At 42.9% G+C, this 17903-nt stretch overlaps 2 protein-coding genes and 1 pseudogene across 2 annotated transcripts; all 3 read left to right on the top strand.

Annotated features, from left to right (window-relative positions):
• Window positions 1–304: 304 nt before the first annotated feature.
• Window positions 305–1084, top strand: LOC123641339 (proline-rich protein 23B-like). Its single transcript, XM_045555987.1, has one exon. It carries the CDS (start codon window positions 305–307, stop codon window positions 1082–1084), a length of 780 nt encoding a protein of 259 aa, XP_045411943.1.
• A 7767-nt stretch (window positions 1085–8851) lies between these two features.
• Window positions 8852–11841, top strand: LOC123644689 (annotated as a pseudogene).
• A 1555-nt stretch (window positions 11842–13396) lies between these two features.
• On the top strand, window positions 13397–14125 carry LOC123644623 (proline-rich protein 23B-like). The gene has a single exon (XM_045560870.1). It carries the CDS (start codon window positions 13397–13399, stop codon window positions 14123–14125), a length of 729 nt encoding a protein of 242 aa, XP_045416826.1.
• Window positions 14126–17903: the final 3778 nt, after the last annotated feature.

Raw genomic sequence — 17903 nt, 5'->3', positions numbered from 1 at the left:
CGACTTCGGTTCCGCCGGCGTCGCTCGAAACATAACTTGCCCTCAGTGAGCATCCGGCCCTGCGCGAGGGAGGCCGAAGATTCTATCACGCGAGGCCGACCCCAGCCGGGGACGCCACTTCCCCCGCAGCCTGGACTGCGGCCCTCCGCGAGGCACCGAGGACTCGCCCTGCGTCGCGCGGTCCTCCGCCCCATCCGCCCCAGCCCGCCTCACCTGTCATTGGCACTTGTCACCGCGTCCAGGGCCGCGCCGCCCACGTTCTCTGCCAGGCCCCAGGAGCGCCGCCCGCAGCGCCATCGAGGTGATGGGCAGCCGGCCCCACAGCCCCAGCGCCTGCCCCGCGCCCTTGTGGGGACCGCAGCCCGGAGGACCCCGCCCTGCCAAGCGCCGCCGACTGGAGGAGCCAGCGGGCCTCCAGCCCGGCGCGGTCCCCAGCCTGGAAGACTCGGCGGGGCCCCCGGGCGCGGATGCGCTCACCTCCGTCGTGGTCCTGGCCGCGGGCTGTGCCTTGCGAGTGGCCCTGGACGACGTCGACCTGGTGCTGGAGCCCGCGCCAACCTCGGTCCTGCAAGTATCCCTCGAAGGGCACACGCTCATCCTGGTCCCTGAGGTCCTCCTCGAAGGCTCGGGAGGGCAGGGCGACTCGTCTGGCGGCCTGGAACCGGGCGTTTTTCTGGGCGCTCCCGGAGAGGACGTCGTCGTCGAGCATGCATTCTTCCGCGCTTCTGTCCCAGAGCTCGCCGCCCTAAAAGAGGCCTTCGAGGAGGACGCGGAGCCCGAGTTCCCGGCACCCTGGATGGCCCCTCCCGCCGGCTCAGCCGCTGAGCTCCAGCCCTCCGCCAGCAGGGTGTCCAGCCCCGACCCTCAGGGCCCGGTCCCAGAGCCCAGTCTTCTGGTCCCCAACCCTAGTCCAGGGAGACGCTGTCCACGCCCCATCTTCGACCTGGAATTCCACCTGCTGGAGCCCTTCCCTAGCTCACCACTCCAACCTCTACCTCCCTCCCCAAGTCCAGGTCCTCACGCGCGCCCGGCGCGCTCTCCTCGCCCTCCGTGCAAGGCTCGGAGATGCCTGTTCCAGGAATGAACTGCCCCACGCTCCCTTGCCACCCTGCTGGGGTCCAGGCGAGCATTCATGTACACCCTCGCACAACCTACAAGGATCTCCACGCATGGATAACAAACAGATGCCTTTTTGATGCAGGCTGCATTGCAAAATTTTAGGTGAGTGGCAGACCAGAATGTCTGGAAAGATCACCTTAGCAAAAAAATACAACGTTTGAAAAACAGTCTACTTTCAGACTTTGAGATTGCTGCCTACGCCGTTTTTTTATGTTTTATTTGTTTACAGACATCACCCTTAGGCAGCTCCATTCCCCCTAGTTTTGCTTTAAACTTCAGCTCCAGCACTTTTCTCTAAAAATGTACCCTTTCCCCAGCATCCTACGACTGCATCCCTTTTCTCCCAAATTAATTACTAAATTTATTTTGTTTAATGGGCTTTGGCCCTTACTAGTTTATGATCATTTCTCACCATGGACCTTTTTATTATGGTGGCCCTAGTCCGTTCTGGGAGATCTAGGGAATGGTTGTAGGTGGACAAAATGTTTGTCGCTTACAAAACAAACATAGAACTCAGAAAAATGATCATGCGCCCTCCTTTTTTCAATGATAATGTTAGCAAACAGTTTAACTATGTTGTTGGGTTTGTGGGGTTTCTTCCCCAACTTTTAGAAACAGCTCTTTTTCATTCATTTCTTCTTGAATATTTTTAATATAATTCTCTTGTCCTGGGAAAGCTTATAATTTTATAATTCTGTGTTTTTGTAGTTCTAAGATCTGAATATATTTTGTTCATTGTTACTGGCATATAGAAATAATTTGTTTCTTATGTTGATCTTGTATGGAACAAAATTACTGAATTTCTTTAATGGTTTATCTATAGATTATCTTGGTTGGTTGATAAAGACAGTAATAACTCCAAATAATGGGAATATTGTATCTTTTGACAAGCCTCTTACATCTTATTTTCCCCTTAATCTTCAATATTGGATAATACCTCAAGTCCAGGTTGAACAGTATGGTTGACAGGAGCATTCCTATAGGGGCATTCCTGTCTTATGCCTTGTTTTAATGCTTCTAAATTTTACCATAAAGTGTGATCTTTAGTGTACATGGTTGGTAGATAACCCTTATCCTCCTGAAGCAGTTAATTTTCAGTCTTTCTGATCAGGAAAAAGTGTTGGGTTTTTGTTTTGTTTGGGGCTAAGTGACTACAAAAACTTTATCAAATTGTTTTAAATGTTGGCATTTAATTGTTTGCATGTATACATAAAATAGCTACATGGAACCTTTGGGCCGTTGGGGTACATGCAGAAACCTGACAAGAGAGCAAATGAGACCAGGCTTGGGATTTTAAAAATTGGATGCCCTTCAGAGGACCTGAGAAGAAAAGGGTGGAAGGAGAAAGACAGTAACTGCAGGGTCCCATTAAGGTTTTAAATGTTAAATTTTAAGAAATATTTTTCTGTATGCATAAGGTGACTTTGTAGTTTCATTTTTAATCAGTTCATGTGGTTTGTGCTAATAGAACTTCTAACTAATAAGTACCTTTGTATTTCTGCCATTCCATATTATTTTATACAATTCTAATTCCATCCTTAGTTTTTTGTTTTGTTTTGTTTTTTTGCTTTTGGTTTTTGTTTGTTTGGTTTTGGTTTTGTTTTGTTTTTTTCCAAATAACCATGTATACCACTCCTAATTTTTAAATGTCCTTATTTTGCCAGGTTTCCTTTATATTTTCACAAGGAAATAAATTATTACTGATAAAGCTAAAATCATTGAGATGCTAGTTTTTTTTTCTGTTGAACATTAGTAATTATTATTTTCTTCTTTTTGTCCCCTGCTCCCACCTCCCCCCACCTATTTAGATTTATTAATACCAACATGATTTACCAGTTTCTTTGCTTCTTCTATTCTTGCATTCTACTCCTTCATTCTGTCTCCATTTGTCTTCTTACCAAGGTATACATTTTAAGAATTCTTTCAGCAATGGCCTGTGGCAAATCTTAGTTTTGTTTGTCTGCACATATTTAAATTATACCTTCAAACTTGTAATATTTTAGCTGGGTCTGGAATTCTGAAATAAATCCTATACTCTCTCACTATTTTAAAGATATTAATATATTATTTTAAAGATATTAATATATTATTTTCCCTGCCATTTATTGCTACAGGTGAGAAGTCTGTCATTTGTATTATCATTCCTTTTCAGTATTAGGCTGCTTACATTAATATTTTTCTTGACCTTGATGTACCATAGTTTCAACCTGATGTATTTAAGTGGTAGATTTTTGCCAGCTGCAACTCAGTGAGCTTTCTAAATCTGGAAAAACAGATTCTTTCTTAGACTCTCAAAGAAAAAAAAAAGAGTCACTATTTCTTGGACCTTTGAACCTTTCTCTAATCTCTGGAACTCCTGATAGGGAAATGGTGGTGCTACTTAATCGATGCCCTCCACCATGTCTCTCGATATCTGTATTACATTTTCATACCCTTTATCATAACATACTTTCTCTCTTCCAATTAACTGATTTTATCATTGTTTTCAGAATTTTATGTTTTTTATAAGACTGTTCATTTCAAAGACTGCATTTTCCATTTTGAAGACTGCTACTTACTTGGTTTTTTATCTACTTGCTCTTATTTCACAACTTTTTGTCAATGTCATATAAACTTGTTTCACAGATGTTGACTCCTCCTTTGTCACTAGAAGCATTTAAACATTCTTATTTTAAATTCTATGTTAATTAGATCAATAATTACATTTCCCCAGGCATAAAATCTCCAATTATTTGGTAGCATTTAACAGCACTGATTTCTTCCTGGGTTAAAAAAAAAAAAAAACCAATTGATTTATGCATGCATTTTGAATGGAAATTTATTTTCTTCCCCATATTTGAATTTTGCATTTGCCCCTTCTTAGTTCTTTAAGATCTAAAACTTAGAGCCAAACATTATGGAGCTCATACAATTTGCAATTCAAAAATCACAGTTCTCTTCCTTAAGCAATCACACATGGCCCAATTTCTAATTTCACAGCAGTAGTGATGCTGGACTGGACTGTCCATATTCCTATCAGGACTGCTGGGAGTATTAGCTGCTGATTCAGTGCTCTCTAGGAGTCTCCCTCAGCATCTGTGGTAGTTCACTCCAAATACTGTTCAAACAGGGGGTATACAAGCCCATCCCACTTGCTTCAAGTCAAGACAACTCTGAAGAAGTCCAGTTCTAGGACTCTCAGTAAGTTGGCTGGGGCCTTTGTTGCAACTACATCCCAGTTCAACTCCTCCATCTGCCCAGTCATATTTTCTGTGTTCCCCCAAGTTCCTCCATGCAAATCTTCATCTCAGAGTCTTCCCAAACCAATTTAAAATAGCTGGTGCCAGGAGTTGCCATAGGAAGCAGCCACTAAAATGGATTCAAAGCTGAATCATGGAGCTTGAATAGCCGATGGCATGCTACAGCAAAGCAGGTAAGATCTTAATCAATGTTGAACAAATTGGGACACTAGCAGAAGGAAATATACTGCCATTGGCAATATCCCAGGCATTTGAGAAATTTGGGGGACAGAGTAATTGTAAGAAGTAATACTTATAAATAATATGGAATTGAATTGAATGGCTATTTCTGGGATAATCAATGTATTCGAGAAAGAGAATGAAAGGCTGAGAGTGACTAACTACCAATAAAACCTAAACATGAGATCCAGACAGTCTCCTTGGCAGTATACAAATAGCCTTTCATCTCCTGGAGCTAAAGAGGAATAAAAAACAACAGAGGATCCGGCCCAGGATTTACTGTAGGGATAGTGGAATATCATAAAAGGTTGAATTCTCAAACTAGGCAGTCTACAAAGGTGAAATCACGGCCTGATTGGGCCCTGAGACATTGGATGACGACAACTTGGTAGATACTTAAACATCTTGAGTCACTAAAACCCTCTCAATCCTCTGGGCCTACAGAAGTGCCCCTCTCCTCTCTGTTAAATGTTGGCACTCCTCCATTGCATAAGATGATGCAGAAACCTCTGCCTAGCAAGATGGCATGCACCCACCTGAGGATCTACCCTCACCTCCACAAGGCCAGTAACTGAAGGTAAGCACAATATAACCCTGCCGGGGAAATACTGGGCCTGTAAATAATGAAGGGGACTATATATGCCCTGAAAGAACTGCAGGATTCACCCAACATATACCAGCAGGAGTCAGGTATAGTGCCAAATGTCAGCCTAAAGAAAGTTTATCAATTTAGAAGCACTCTCTCATGATACAGGATTTAACACCCTAGCAAGGACCCTGTAAGACAAGGGTAATATTCTGGCAGGTGACTCTTGGAAGCTTGGAGTAAAGGATGCCCCACACTAAGTAAGGATGCCAAAACTGCCAAGGTAGACAGAAGAAGAAGGGATCAATGGTTCAGAGAAGTTGTGGTACAGTGGATATGCCACCTATGGCATAAAGCACATCAGCTACTATGATGTGTAGGAGAACCTGAAGGGACATTGTGTAACAAAGCAATAACGAATGCACTGGAGAGACATCGGTATCATTGAGAAGCTCAGTAGGCCAGGGTGAGTCCAGGAGATGCCATTAGAGAGCTAGACTCCTTGCTAGCCATGGGGATAATAAGATCTGAGACACTAAAAATACAAGTGAACAATGGCCAGACCATACATGATAGTATTAATAGAACTCTGATCCACAACCCCTGCAGCAAACATTCCAAGAAACAAACATAATGTCTGCAATAACTGGCCCCAAAATGGTCAAGACTTGGTCAATAACTGCAAGCTTTTCTAATTTTCACCTCTACTTCCAACTCAGGACCTACCAGAAAAAGCCAAAGATGCTATGCGTAAGACACAAGGTGCACAAAACTAACCAATCATATAGGATGTCCCACTTCTACTTAGCCTACTTCCAGCTTCTCTGAGCCAACAACTTCCAACAGACATACCTGAAGCTCTCCCTTTTTTCACTGTAAACCTTTCCTACTCCACTACCTGCCTATAAGTCTGTCAATTGCAAATGCTGGGGCTGACTCCCTTGCTACAGCAAGCTCTGAATAAACAGCCTCTGCTTGTTCTCATTTGAGTGGACTTTGTTTATTTGTAGTTTTCCTGGAGGCCCCAGTGAGATATGGTCCAGATAGCCCAATGTGGTAAGTCAGCACCAGGTCTGAACTCTTCCTATGTTGAGATCCTTGTCTATTTATTCTCAGTTTGGTACCCAAGTTTTGTTATTAGTTCCATTGATTTGGCATCCTTGGTGGAATCAGGCCATTTCTTTTCATCCTCTTGTGCTCGCTTTTGTGTTTCCATTTTGTGTCATGCTATCCAAAAGTGTTGTTTGTCATAAGAAATAAAATCACAGGGTAGAACACAGTCATAGGCCCCATAAGCCTATTGTTTGGGCTGGCCTCGCAGTCTGCTGGGTTTGCAGTTCTCACCAGCCTGGCATCCATTTGGAAAAACTTTGCTGTGGGTCATCTATTAAAACTGGATGAGGCTCTCCTGTTTTGATTTTTAATTTTTTCTTTTTTATTTCTTCTTTTTTTTTTCTACTCAATATCACAGGAAAGAACTGTTTTGATTTTTTGTCCTTAGAGTTTGGCTTTGATTCAGAAAGTTTTCTTTCTGGTTTTCCACCTGCCATGGGGTGCAGACTGTCAGGTCTACATTCAGAGGCCCCAACCATTATGCATCACATTTTACCTACCATTGCCAGCTTTTATGGGGTCATCTAAATTTAAATCCTCTCCTCTTCCAGGAAAAATGCCTGCTTCTTACATGTATTCTCATTGCAATCCTTCCTCTTATGCCTGACTCTCTAAATGGCACAATTTCACCATGGATGATTTGGGCTTTTAGTGGCCACTGTGGAGAATATTTAACAATTTAATAAAATTGTCCATCTGTGAGGCACTTGAGAAAAAAAAAGAATACGATTTCTCTGGCTCAATTGGCAGCATTTTTAAATTGGGTCCTTGTCCTCCAGTTCCCTCCTGTATCTAGATCTCCTTCTGCCCCTTATCCTTCCAATCTCTCTCCCTCCTTACCTCCATCAGCTCCTCCCTCCAGTTGCCCTTGTTCAGGACCCCTACCTTTGCCCAACAACTTTCCCAAAAACCTAAAATGCCATTTGCCTCCATGAGATCCATCCCTCCAGGAGCCATGTATTCAGGAACTGTAGAATTTAAACCTTAGACCTGAGCTGAATTAAGAGCTATAAGTTCCCTTAAATCAATACAGGAACAGCAAATAGTCATAGAAGAATTTAGAATTCTTTTGGGTACATCCAACACAGAATTACCTGACTTAAATCAACTCATACACATATTGGTCAGAACTACAGATGCTAAATCCTGGATGGCAAAAGCTGACTGGACTGGTCTGGAAAGGTCCCTACAGGATCTCTCTATCCACAGTAAACCTTTGAAAAGCCTGAAAAGTAAGGCAAAGTCTCTGAAAAGTAATATCCAAGATATTTCCTATGAAAGTGCTACTATTTATTTTTTTTATTTTTTTAAGAGACAAGGCCTCTGTTACCCAGGCTGAAGTACAGTGGTATGATCATAGCTCACTCCTGAGCTCAAGCAATCTTTTCATCTATATCTGGGATATCTATATTCTATATCTATAACTGGGATTACAGGTACAAGCCACCATGCCAGGCACTACCTCTATTTTAAATGCTGCAACCTTTGTGTAGCTTCTTCCTTGGAGAAACTGTGCTACACAAGTGGTATCTCAAATGACACTCAGATTCTCCCTAACTCCCAGCCCTTAAATTTATTTTTTTTTTTTTTTTTTTTTTTTTTTTTGAGACAGAGTCTCACTTTGTTGCCCAGGCTAGAGTGAGTGCCGTGGCATCAGCCTAGCTCACAGCAACCTCAGACTCCTGGGCTTAAGCGATCCTACTGCCTCAGCCTCCCGAGTAGCTGGGACTACAGGCATGAGCCACCATGCCCGGCTAATTTTTTTGTATATATATTTTTAGTTGGCCAGATAATTTCTTTCTATTTTTGGTAGAGACGGGGTCTCACTCTTGCTCAGGCTGGTCTCGAACTCCTGACCTCGAGCGATCCACCCGCCTCGGCCTCCCAGAGCTAGGATTACAGGCGTGAGCCACCGCGCCCGGCCCCAGCCCTTAAATTTAACACTTGGGCCCTTATCTGAAAATATTCCTTTCTGCTCTATGATAACATACCTGCAAATTTAATAGGCAGAGACTTACTTTGCACATGGAACTGAAATATTAAATGCACACCAGAGAGACTATTTTTTAAGTTTTCAGAGGACTCCTCTATTCATAATTGTGTCTGTTCTGCATATACTTCTGCATTCTCTATTATAGTTGATGCATAGCTCAGATAAAGATGTTGACACTACGCCTGACTTCCTATGGGCTAGAAATTCCAGTGACATAGAAAAAAATAATTGGGGCAGAATCTATTAAAATTCAGATAGATCCTACCAAATCATTACCCAAACTTCTCCAATAACCCTTGAAGCAAAAAGAAAGGTTCAAACCTATGGTTGAAGGCCTTATATACAAAAGTCTTCTCAAACCCTGCACTAGCCTTTGTAACACTCCCATCCTGCTAGTAAAGAAACAAAACAGACAAGAATATCAATCCATCCAAGACCTCAAGGCTATCAATAAAATCCTTATACATCACTTCCTGATAGAACGTGACCCAAATACCACCCTGTCATCAATTTCCACCTGAAGCCATTTGCTTCCCCTGTAGTGGATCTTTGCTCTGCCTTTTCCTATTCTTCCTGACCAGGATGGTCAACACCTTTTTGCCTTCACCTAGAAAGGGCAATAATGTACCTGAACAGTCACACCTCCGGAGTTCACTGGAGCCTCCTCCAATTTTCCTGGGTCTTCAGTCAAGACTTAAAAGATCTAAAATTCCCCATTGTGATCAAGTTCCAAAACAATGTGTAAATAATCTCCTACTTTGTTCAGATAACCAAGAATCCTGTAAAAGGGACTCCACTTACTTGCCCCCAGCCTTCACAGAAAACAGACATAAAGTTTCAAGAGATATGTTATAATGTTTGCCAAATCACAGTCTATTATTTAAAGCATTACCTATCTGAGGAGGGGAAACCATTCTCTCCTGACAGACTAAAGAATAAAATATCCTAGAACCCTCACAAAAGACAATTCATAGTATTTTGGGGATTAATTGGATATTACAGATAATGGGTACTGAATTTTTCTCAGATTGAAAAGTCTCTGTAGTATTTGACTAAGTCCTCACTAAGAAACGCTCTCCTCAGGAAATCAAATGTAAACAGACTTTCTGTAAACTGAAGAAGGCTGTTCAACAGCCTCTTTCTCTAGCATCCCTAACTACGAAAAGCTCCTTTGTCTATTAGTCCCTAAACAATCTGGACAAGCCCTTGGGTTTTAACTTAACTTGGTGGGAGTCACCAAAAACTCATTGCAACCAAGCTGTCCTTCAGTAGGTGAATGACTAAACAAACTGTGGTACATCCATACAAGGTAAAATGGCCATAAAAAGAAATTAACTATCAATCCATGAAAAGATATGGAGAAGACTTAAATGCATGTTACTAAGTGAAAGAAGCCAATCTGAAAAGCCTACATACCCTATGATTCCAACTATATGACATTCTGGAAAAGGCAAAACTGTGTAGAAAGTAAAAAGATCAGTGGTCACCAAGGGTTTAGAAGGAGGGGAGGGGATGAATAGGTGGAGCACAGAGGAATTTTAGGGTGGTGAAACTATTTTATATAATACTATAATGGTAGATACAGGACATTATGCACTTGTCAAAACCTATAGCACTGTACAACACAAAGAGTGAACCTTAATATAAACCATGGACTTTGGTTAATAACAATGTATCAGTTTTGATTTATTAATTATAACAAGTATATCATAGTAGTGCAAGATGTTAATAGTAGGGGAAACTACATCCAGGAGGGGCAGTATATGGGAACTCTATGCTGTCTGCTCAATTTTCTGTAAAACTAATACTGTCCTAAAAATAAATCTATTAATTTTTTTAAAGGTAAGGAAGAAAAAAGATCCTTTAGAGATAAGATTTTTTTAATGTTTACATTAAAAATGAGATTGATGTCCTCACAGCATAAAGGAAAGGGGACTTGCTTAATCTACAATAAATGAGGACTTTGTTAGAAGTCTATTTAAGGTAAGTTCTATACATCACTAAAATGGCCAGCTCAGTGTTTAGTGTGCCTTTTTCATGAAACCAGGAACCAAATATCCTAACTTGTGTCCTCTAGTACCCCAACCTCTTAAAAACAGAACAAAACAAACAGAAACATCACTTACTATAGCTTCACCCTTGACTCAGTTGGAAGTGTTGATCCCTTTTGTCTTAGGACAATAGGTGTCCTAATAGATGCTAAACTTATTGAAGCTTCTGCTGAGCTAGTGCCAGCCTCCCCGCTTGACTTCAGGGTTCCTCATGTAGTACAGACATCACTACTCACAGAACACGCAACACTTTTCAGCTAACCCATTAATACCTTATGAGATTCTATTATTCACTTCCTTTCACATTACCATTCACCACTGCAACACTCTTAAAACTGCTATTCTCCTGCCACTTCCAAAAGAAAGGGAGCCTCAAGATTGTCTTCCCTCTGTTATGGAACTCTCTGTTCCTCTCTCAGATGTATTCAAAACTCCTATTGGGAACTCTGACCTAATATTATTTGTTGATGATTCATACTTCAAAACTGAAACTGGTGGTTATGAAGCAGGATATGCATTCACTAATCTAAACTCTCTTTGGGTAAATCAGCCCCCATGGCAGAATTTATTGCATTTACTACAGCTTGCCAAATAGCCAAGACCAGAGAGTAAACATATATACAAAAGGCATGTACGCTTTTGGAGTAGTACATGACTTTGGGATGCTTTGGAAACAAAGGGGATTTCTTGCCCATGCTGGAATCCCCACCAAAAATGAACAAGTTCAGGAGTTTTTAGAGGTGCTCCTACTTTCTAGAGAGGTGGCTACTATAAACGTTGAAGCTCATGCAAAAATAGATAATAGGCCGGCCGTGGTGGCTCACACCTGCAATCCTAGCACTCTGGGAGGCCGAGGCGGGTGGATGGTTTGAGCTCAGGAGTTCAAGACCAGTCTGAGCAAGAGCGAGACCCCGTCTCTACTAAAAATAGAAAGAAATTATATGGACAACTAAAAATACATACAGAAAAAATTAGCCAGCATGGTGGTGTGCACCTGTAGTCCCAGCTACTCGGGAGGCTGAGGCAGGAGGATTGCTTGAGCCCAGGAGTTTGAGGTTGCTGTGAGCTAGGCTGATGCCATGGCACTCTAGCCCGGGCAACAGAGTAAGACTCTGTCTCCAAAAAAAAAAAGGGAGGAGGAGAAGGAGGAGGAGGAGGAGAAACTGCACATCACCCACCTTTTGACTGCCCAAGACATTGCAGCTCCAGAGGCAGCCCAAATACCCCCAGAAGAGCACCCATAGGAGAAACAAGCTTGACCACTATGCCATCATCAAGTTCACCCGACCACTGAGTCTGCCATGAAGAGGATAGAAGACAACAAGAAACTTGTGTTTACTGTGGATGTTAAAGCTAACAAGCACCAGATCAAACATGCTGTGAAGAAGCTCTATGATATTGATGTGGCCAAGGTCAACACGCTGATTAGTCCTGATGAAGCAAAGAAAGCATCTGTTGCACTGGCTCCTAATTATAATACCAACAAAATTGGGATTGACTAAACTGAGTTCAGCTGGCTAATTCTAAATATATATCTTTTCACCAAAAAGACAGAGAGAAAGAACACGGTAAGATAGCATTTTACTACACCTGATTAGAAAAGACTCAAGAATCTAACAATAAGAAATATTTGCAAGGATGTAGTGAAATGGAAACATACTCTGCTCACAGAAATGTAAACAGGGAAAGCCATTTTGTAAAAAAAAAAAAAAAAAAAGAGGGGGTAGGCATTACCTGTTCATTTGAAAGGCACACACAGGGCCAATTAGGGATTTACTCCTAAGCATATATTTCCTTATAAGCATATAAGGAAAGAGTCCTTGATTTAAAGCCAGATATGTCTGCATTTGATTCCCACATCCAACAGAAACTAGGCATCTCATTTTGAAAAATTTCCTTTACCACTCTGAATCTCAGCTGTTGTGACGATTAAAAATAACATTTTTTAAAACACTCAAGAATGGCGGACATATAACTCAATAAAAAATTTAATTTTGGCTGGCTTGGTGGCTCACACCTGTAATCCTAGCACTTTCGGAGGCCAAGGCAGGAGGATCTCTTAAGGGAAGCAGTTCAGGACCAGCCTGAGCAAAAGCGAGACCCCATCTCTATAAAAAAAAGAAAACTTAACTGGGGGTGGTCGCTCTCACCTGTATTCCCAGCTACTCGGGAGGCTGAGGAAGGAGGATTGTTTGAGCCCCGGAGTTTGAGGTTGCTGTGAGCTATGATGACGCCACTGCACTACAGTCTAGCCGGGGCAGCAAAGTGAGACCCTGCCTCCATTTAAAAAAAAAATTAATTCTATTAATAGTTTTTTTAATTTTGTTGATATAATTAATAAAATTATAACAGCCTTACCATCCAGGAAGAAACTGCCAGAAATGTTTCACTTAATATTAAAAAAGCATTTTTCCTTAAAAAAAAAAATCTGTATTTTCCGTTTACACCTGAAATGAAGTATTTGCCAAGCGTTAAAGGAATTGCATGTAGAACTTGGGTGGATCAGATTGGGGGAAGGGATCTTTTTGAGTGGTCTTTTCTCTAGAATCCCCATTACAAGAAAACATTAGTTCTAAAGGTGAGCCATCTTTGAAATTCTATTCCTGGCATATCATTTTTTTCCAAATAAGTTACACAAGTCATTCTGCCCCCTGGAGGCCTATAAAAGTATTCCCCGCAGGGACCTACCAGCCACAGCCAAGTCTATTGGGCAGCACAAACCTCCGTCTCTAGGCGGAGCCTCGAAGGGGCGGAACTTAGCGTGACGTTTTGCGACTTCGGTTCCGCCGGCGTCGCTCGAAACATAACTTGCCCTCAGTGAGCATCCGGCCCTGCGCGAGGGAGGCCGAAGATTCTATCACGCGAGGCCGACCCCAGCCGGGGACGCCACTTCCCCCGCAGCCTGGACTGCGGCCCTCCGCGAGGCACCGAGGACTCGCCCTGCGTCGCGCGGTCCTCCGCCCCATCCGCCCCAGCCCGCCTCACCTGTCATTGGCACTTGTCACCGCGTCCAGGGCCGCGCCGCCCACGTTCTCTGCCAGGCCCCAGGAGCGCCGCCCGCAGCGCCATCGAGGTGATGGGCAGCCGGCCCCACAGCCCCAGCGCCTGCCCCGCGCCCTTGTGGGGACCGCAGCCCGGAGGACCCCGCCCTGCCAAGCGCCGCCGACTGGAGGAGCCAGCGGGCCTCCAGCCCGGCGCGGTCCCCAGCCTGGAAGACTCGGCGGGGCCCCCGGGCGCGGACGCGCTCACCTCCGTCGTGGTCCTGGCCGCGGGCTGTGCCTTGCGAGTGGCCCTGGACGACGTCGACCTGGTGCTGGAGCCCGCGCCAACCTCGGTCCTGCAAGTATCCCTCGAAGGGCACACGCTCATCCTGGTCCCTGAGGTCCTCCTCGAAGGCTCGGGAGGGCAGGGCGACTCGTCTGGTGGCCTGGAACCGGGCGTTTTTCTGGTCCCAGAGATCGTTGCCCAAAAAGAGGCCTTCAAGGAGGGCGTGGACCCCGAATTCCCGGCACCCTGGATGGCCCCTCCCGCCGGCTCAGCCGCTGAGCTCCAGCCCTCCGCCAGCAGGGTGTCCAGCCCCGACCCTCAGGGCCCGGTCCCTGAGCCCAGTCCTCTGGCTCCCAGCCTTAGTCCAGGGAGACGCTGCCCACGCCCGATCTTCGACCTGGAATTCCACCTGCTGGAGCCCTTCCCCAGTTCACCACTCCAACCTCTACCTCCCTCCCCAAGTCCAGGTCCCCCTGCGCGCCCGGCGCGCTCTCCTCGCCCTGGGTGCAAGGCCCGGAGATGCTTGTTTCCGGAATGAACTGCCCGCGCCACACACCCCCGCAACCTAGGCCACTCCCCTGGCGGCCATATGGGATTGCTGGAATCCCCATCACTGAATAGCCTACGACCTGGAAATTGGGCACCTCGTGTGCAGACAACTGCATTTTCCTTGCATACTACCATAGTAGAAGATGAAAACGCCAGTAAAAGACAGCACATCCTAGACCTCATCTTTGAAATCGAAAAGCTACCCAGGAGTACCAGAAAATGTGTTTTCCGATTTCTGGACTTCACAAGATGGTTCCTCCTCATTTTGTCTCAAATCCAGTTTAGCACCATACCGCTGCTCCCATTTCTCCCCAAACCAAGAAATCACTAGATTTCTTATAATTTTCCTTGTGTTTTCCCAGGAATTTATGAAGACTCTTAGCCACGGCTTTTCTCCTTATTGGTGTTCCCAGCTGCTCTCCCGGGAAACTGTCACATAGTATGAAGGTTACTATACATGACTGTATGGTGTTTGTTCATAACAACCTCTTATCCTGCTGAAGTTCTCTTCCAGTTTACTGCTTGTTATAGACGAAAAATAAGTTGAATCTTATCAGATGTTTTCAGCATGCATTAGGATATGTATTTCTTTTTTAAATCTGTATATCTGGTGAGTTCACCCAATAGACTGATAGAAAATGTTTACATTCCTGCTATTCCACATTTTATACCTTTTAAATTCTACCCTGAGTTTTTTCTCATGTAAACCAAACTTCTAACTTTAAATGTTAATTTATTACCATATTCATTTCATATTTTTATAAAGGAAATAAAATATCGGTAAAGCTGAAGTCAACAAGATGATTTCATTTTATTTTAAAACATCAATAACTATTCAGATTTGCCACCATGCCTTACCAATTTTTTCCTCCCTTTTTATTCTACACTCCTTCAGCATAACTTCAACTTTCTTCTTGCTGAAGAATATCCTTTAATATTTCTTTCCAGTATGTCCTATGTTTGGTAAACTCTCTTGGTTCTGTAAGTCTGAACATGTTTTTGTGTGATAAACTCTCTTAGTATTGTATGTCTGTAAATTTTTTATTACATATTCATTCTTAATTCTAAAATGATATTTAACTACAGTACTTTAAAGATATTAGTCCTTTTTTTTTTTTTTTGAGACAGGGTCCTGCTATGTTGCGCAGGAGTGAGGTGCCATGCCTAGCTTATTTTTTAAGATTCCTTTTTTTATTTTTTTTTCCTTTTTTCTGTCCCTGCCGCTTGAATCAGAATGCATCATCTTGCTTTTTGTTTTTGGTGGGTTTTTTTTCTTTTCACTTAGCAGTGTGTCTGGGAAACATTTCCCCATCAATACATAAAGAGCATTCTTGTTCTTTTTTTCTGCTGCACGGTATTCCATTATATGAATATAGCATCATTTATTTATCTAGTCCCTTTGATTAGGGTGGCTAGGGCTACACAATCTGCCATCCAAATTGGGACACTTTTGAGAGTGAAGGGGGGCTCTATTACTAATTATTCTAGGGGGAAAGTATAAACCAAGGCTGTCCCAAGAAAACTGGGACGTACGGTCACCCCATGAATTATGAACTTAGGGGTTGTTTCAGTCTTTTGCTATTATAACAGTGCTATAATATATATATCATGTATATTTGGGTTTTGAGGTTTGTTTTTGTCTTTGTTTTTGTTTTTTGAGACAGTCTCACTCTGTTGCCCAGGCTGGAGTGCAGTGGCATCATCATAGCTCACTGCAGCCTCAAACTCCTGAGCTCTCAGTCCATTGTTTTGCTATTTTTTGTTCTTGTTGCAGGATAAAAAGCCTTCTGTCAAGTTGTTTTCCTTTTATAAATGATTTGGATGTTCATTTTAGTATATTTTAAAATGTTTCTTTGCCTTTGCTTTTCTACAGTTTTACTGTAATATGTCTAGGGGTAGATGATATTTTTATTTGGCTCCATGGAATGTAGTTAACTATCAATATTAGAAATTATCCCTTGCCTGAAATCCCACAAAATCTTAGTCTCTATCTCTTGGAATGTCTCACACATCCCCATGTTGGAAACTCAATTAGATATATAAGGGCACTGCACAATCAATCTCTCATGACTCATAACATCTTAATATATGTGTATATGTGTGAGCACATATACATCTTATCAATTCCAGCTTCCTTTATTCCTTAATCCAATATATATACACACATATATATATATATATATATATTTTTGAGACAGATTCTCACTCTGTTGTCTGGGCTAGAGTGCTGTGGTGTCAGCCTAGCTCACAGCAACCTCAAACTCCTGGGTTCAAGTAATCTTGCCTCAGCCTCCCGAGTAGCTGGGACTACAGGCATGTGCCACCATGTGTAGCTAATTTTTTCTATATATTTTTTTTTAGTTGTCCAGCTAATTTCTTTGTATTATTAGTAGAGACGGGGGTCTCACTCTTGCTCAGGCTGGTCTTGAACTCCTGAGCTCAAATGATCCACCCGCCTCAGCCTCCCAGAGTGTTAGGATTACAGGCTGAGCCACCACGCCCAGCCTCCTTAATCCAGTAAACTCCTCTATTAACTGCTTCCAACATTTGGCTTATACTTCTATAAGAAAGTTTTCATTTCAAAGATTGTACTTTTTTTTGAAGATTTTTACTTCATTCTTGCTTCAGAATTTCTCTACTTGGTATCATAAACTCCTAGGTTTGTTCCACGGATGATATTCCAACATTTATGTTTTGAAATTGTTTAATTAATAGCTCAATTATAATAATTCAATTTCTCACAGGTAAAATCTCCTATTATTTGTTTTTAACCACATTGGATTGCCTCACTCACATAGTAATTTTCACTGATAGGCACACAAAGTGTGAGAATTCATCTTCTGCATCCTACACTTATAATCTTTACAATTTCCACTTCCTAGTCCTGCAAGGACCACAACTCAGAAGCAGGGCTTTTGGGCTGGGCGCGGTGGCTCACGCCTGTAATCCTAGCACTCTGGGAGGCTGAGGCGGGAGGATCGCTTGAGGTCAGGAGTTCGAGACCAGGCTGAGCAAGAGAGAGACCCCGTCTCTACTAAAAATAGAAAGAAATTATATGGACAACTAAAAATATATATATAGAAAAAATTAGCCGGGCATGGTGGCACATGCCTGTAGTCCCAGCTACTCAGGAGGCTGAGGCAGGAGGATCTCTTGAGCCTAGGAGTTTGAGGTTGCTGTGAGCTAGGCTGACGCCATGGCACTCTAGCCCGGGCAACAGAGCCAGACTCTGTCTCAAAAAAAAAAAAAAAAAAAAGAAGCAGGGCTTTTGGAACTCTTATAACTTATCTCTAGAAAGTCACGGTTCTAATCTCCAAGCAGTCACACAGCGGCTCATTCCCAGTTTCAATTTGTCTGTTCTTGATCAACTGTAGGCGAAACCATTCAATAGTGGTCAGTGGCTCTTCAACCTCTGATTATTGACAGTGGGCCAAATTTCAGCTTCCTGAGAGCAGCAGAAATCACAGTTGCCACTATATATTTTAGTCTCAGTTCTAGGAATCATCAAAATATCAGCTGCTCAGTCAGAGATTATATTTTCTACTACATTTCTGATCCCTGGAGGCTTGTATCTTTCTTTCAAAAGTAGATGTCTGTAGATTTAATATGGTTTTATATTTCCTATCAATGCTCATTGCCTCCTTTAGAGGGAATTCGCATGTACCACCATGTTGTCCACAATTCCTACCACAACTCAGCCATCTCTCCTCCTTCCACCCATAACACAGCAGTTAATCAGTCACAAGTCCCAGCCTAATTATCTGGTC

Source organism: Lemur catta, chromosome 1 (assembly GCF_020740605.2).
Source record: "Lemur catta isolate mLemCat1 chromosome 1, mLemCat1.pri, whole genome shotgun sequence".
Taxonomy (NCBI): domain Eukaryota; kingdom Metazoa; phylum Chordata; class Mammalia; order Primates; family Lemuridae; genus Lemur; species Lemur catta.
Note: the sequence above shows the minus strand (reverse complement) of the source record. Positions and strands in the feature narration are given on the sequence as shown.

Bases quoted from the DNA above. Each gene is read 5' to 3' on its own strand.
- LOC123641339 (XM_045555987.1), top strand. From the start codon at position 305: ATGGGCAGCCGGCCCCACAGCCCCAGCGCCTGCCCCGCGCCCTTGTGG.
- LOC123644623 (XM_045560870.1), top strand. From the start codon at position 13,397: ATGGGCAGCCGGCCCCACAGCCCCAGCGCCTGCCCCGCGCCCTTGTGG.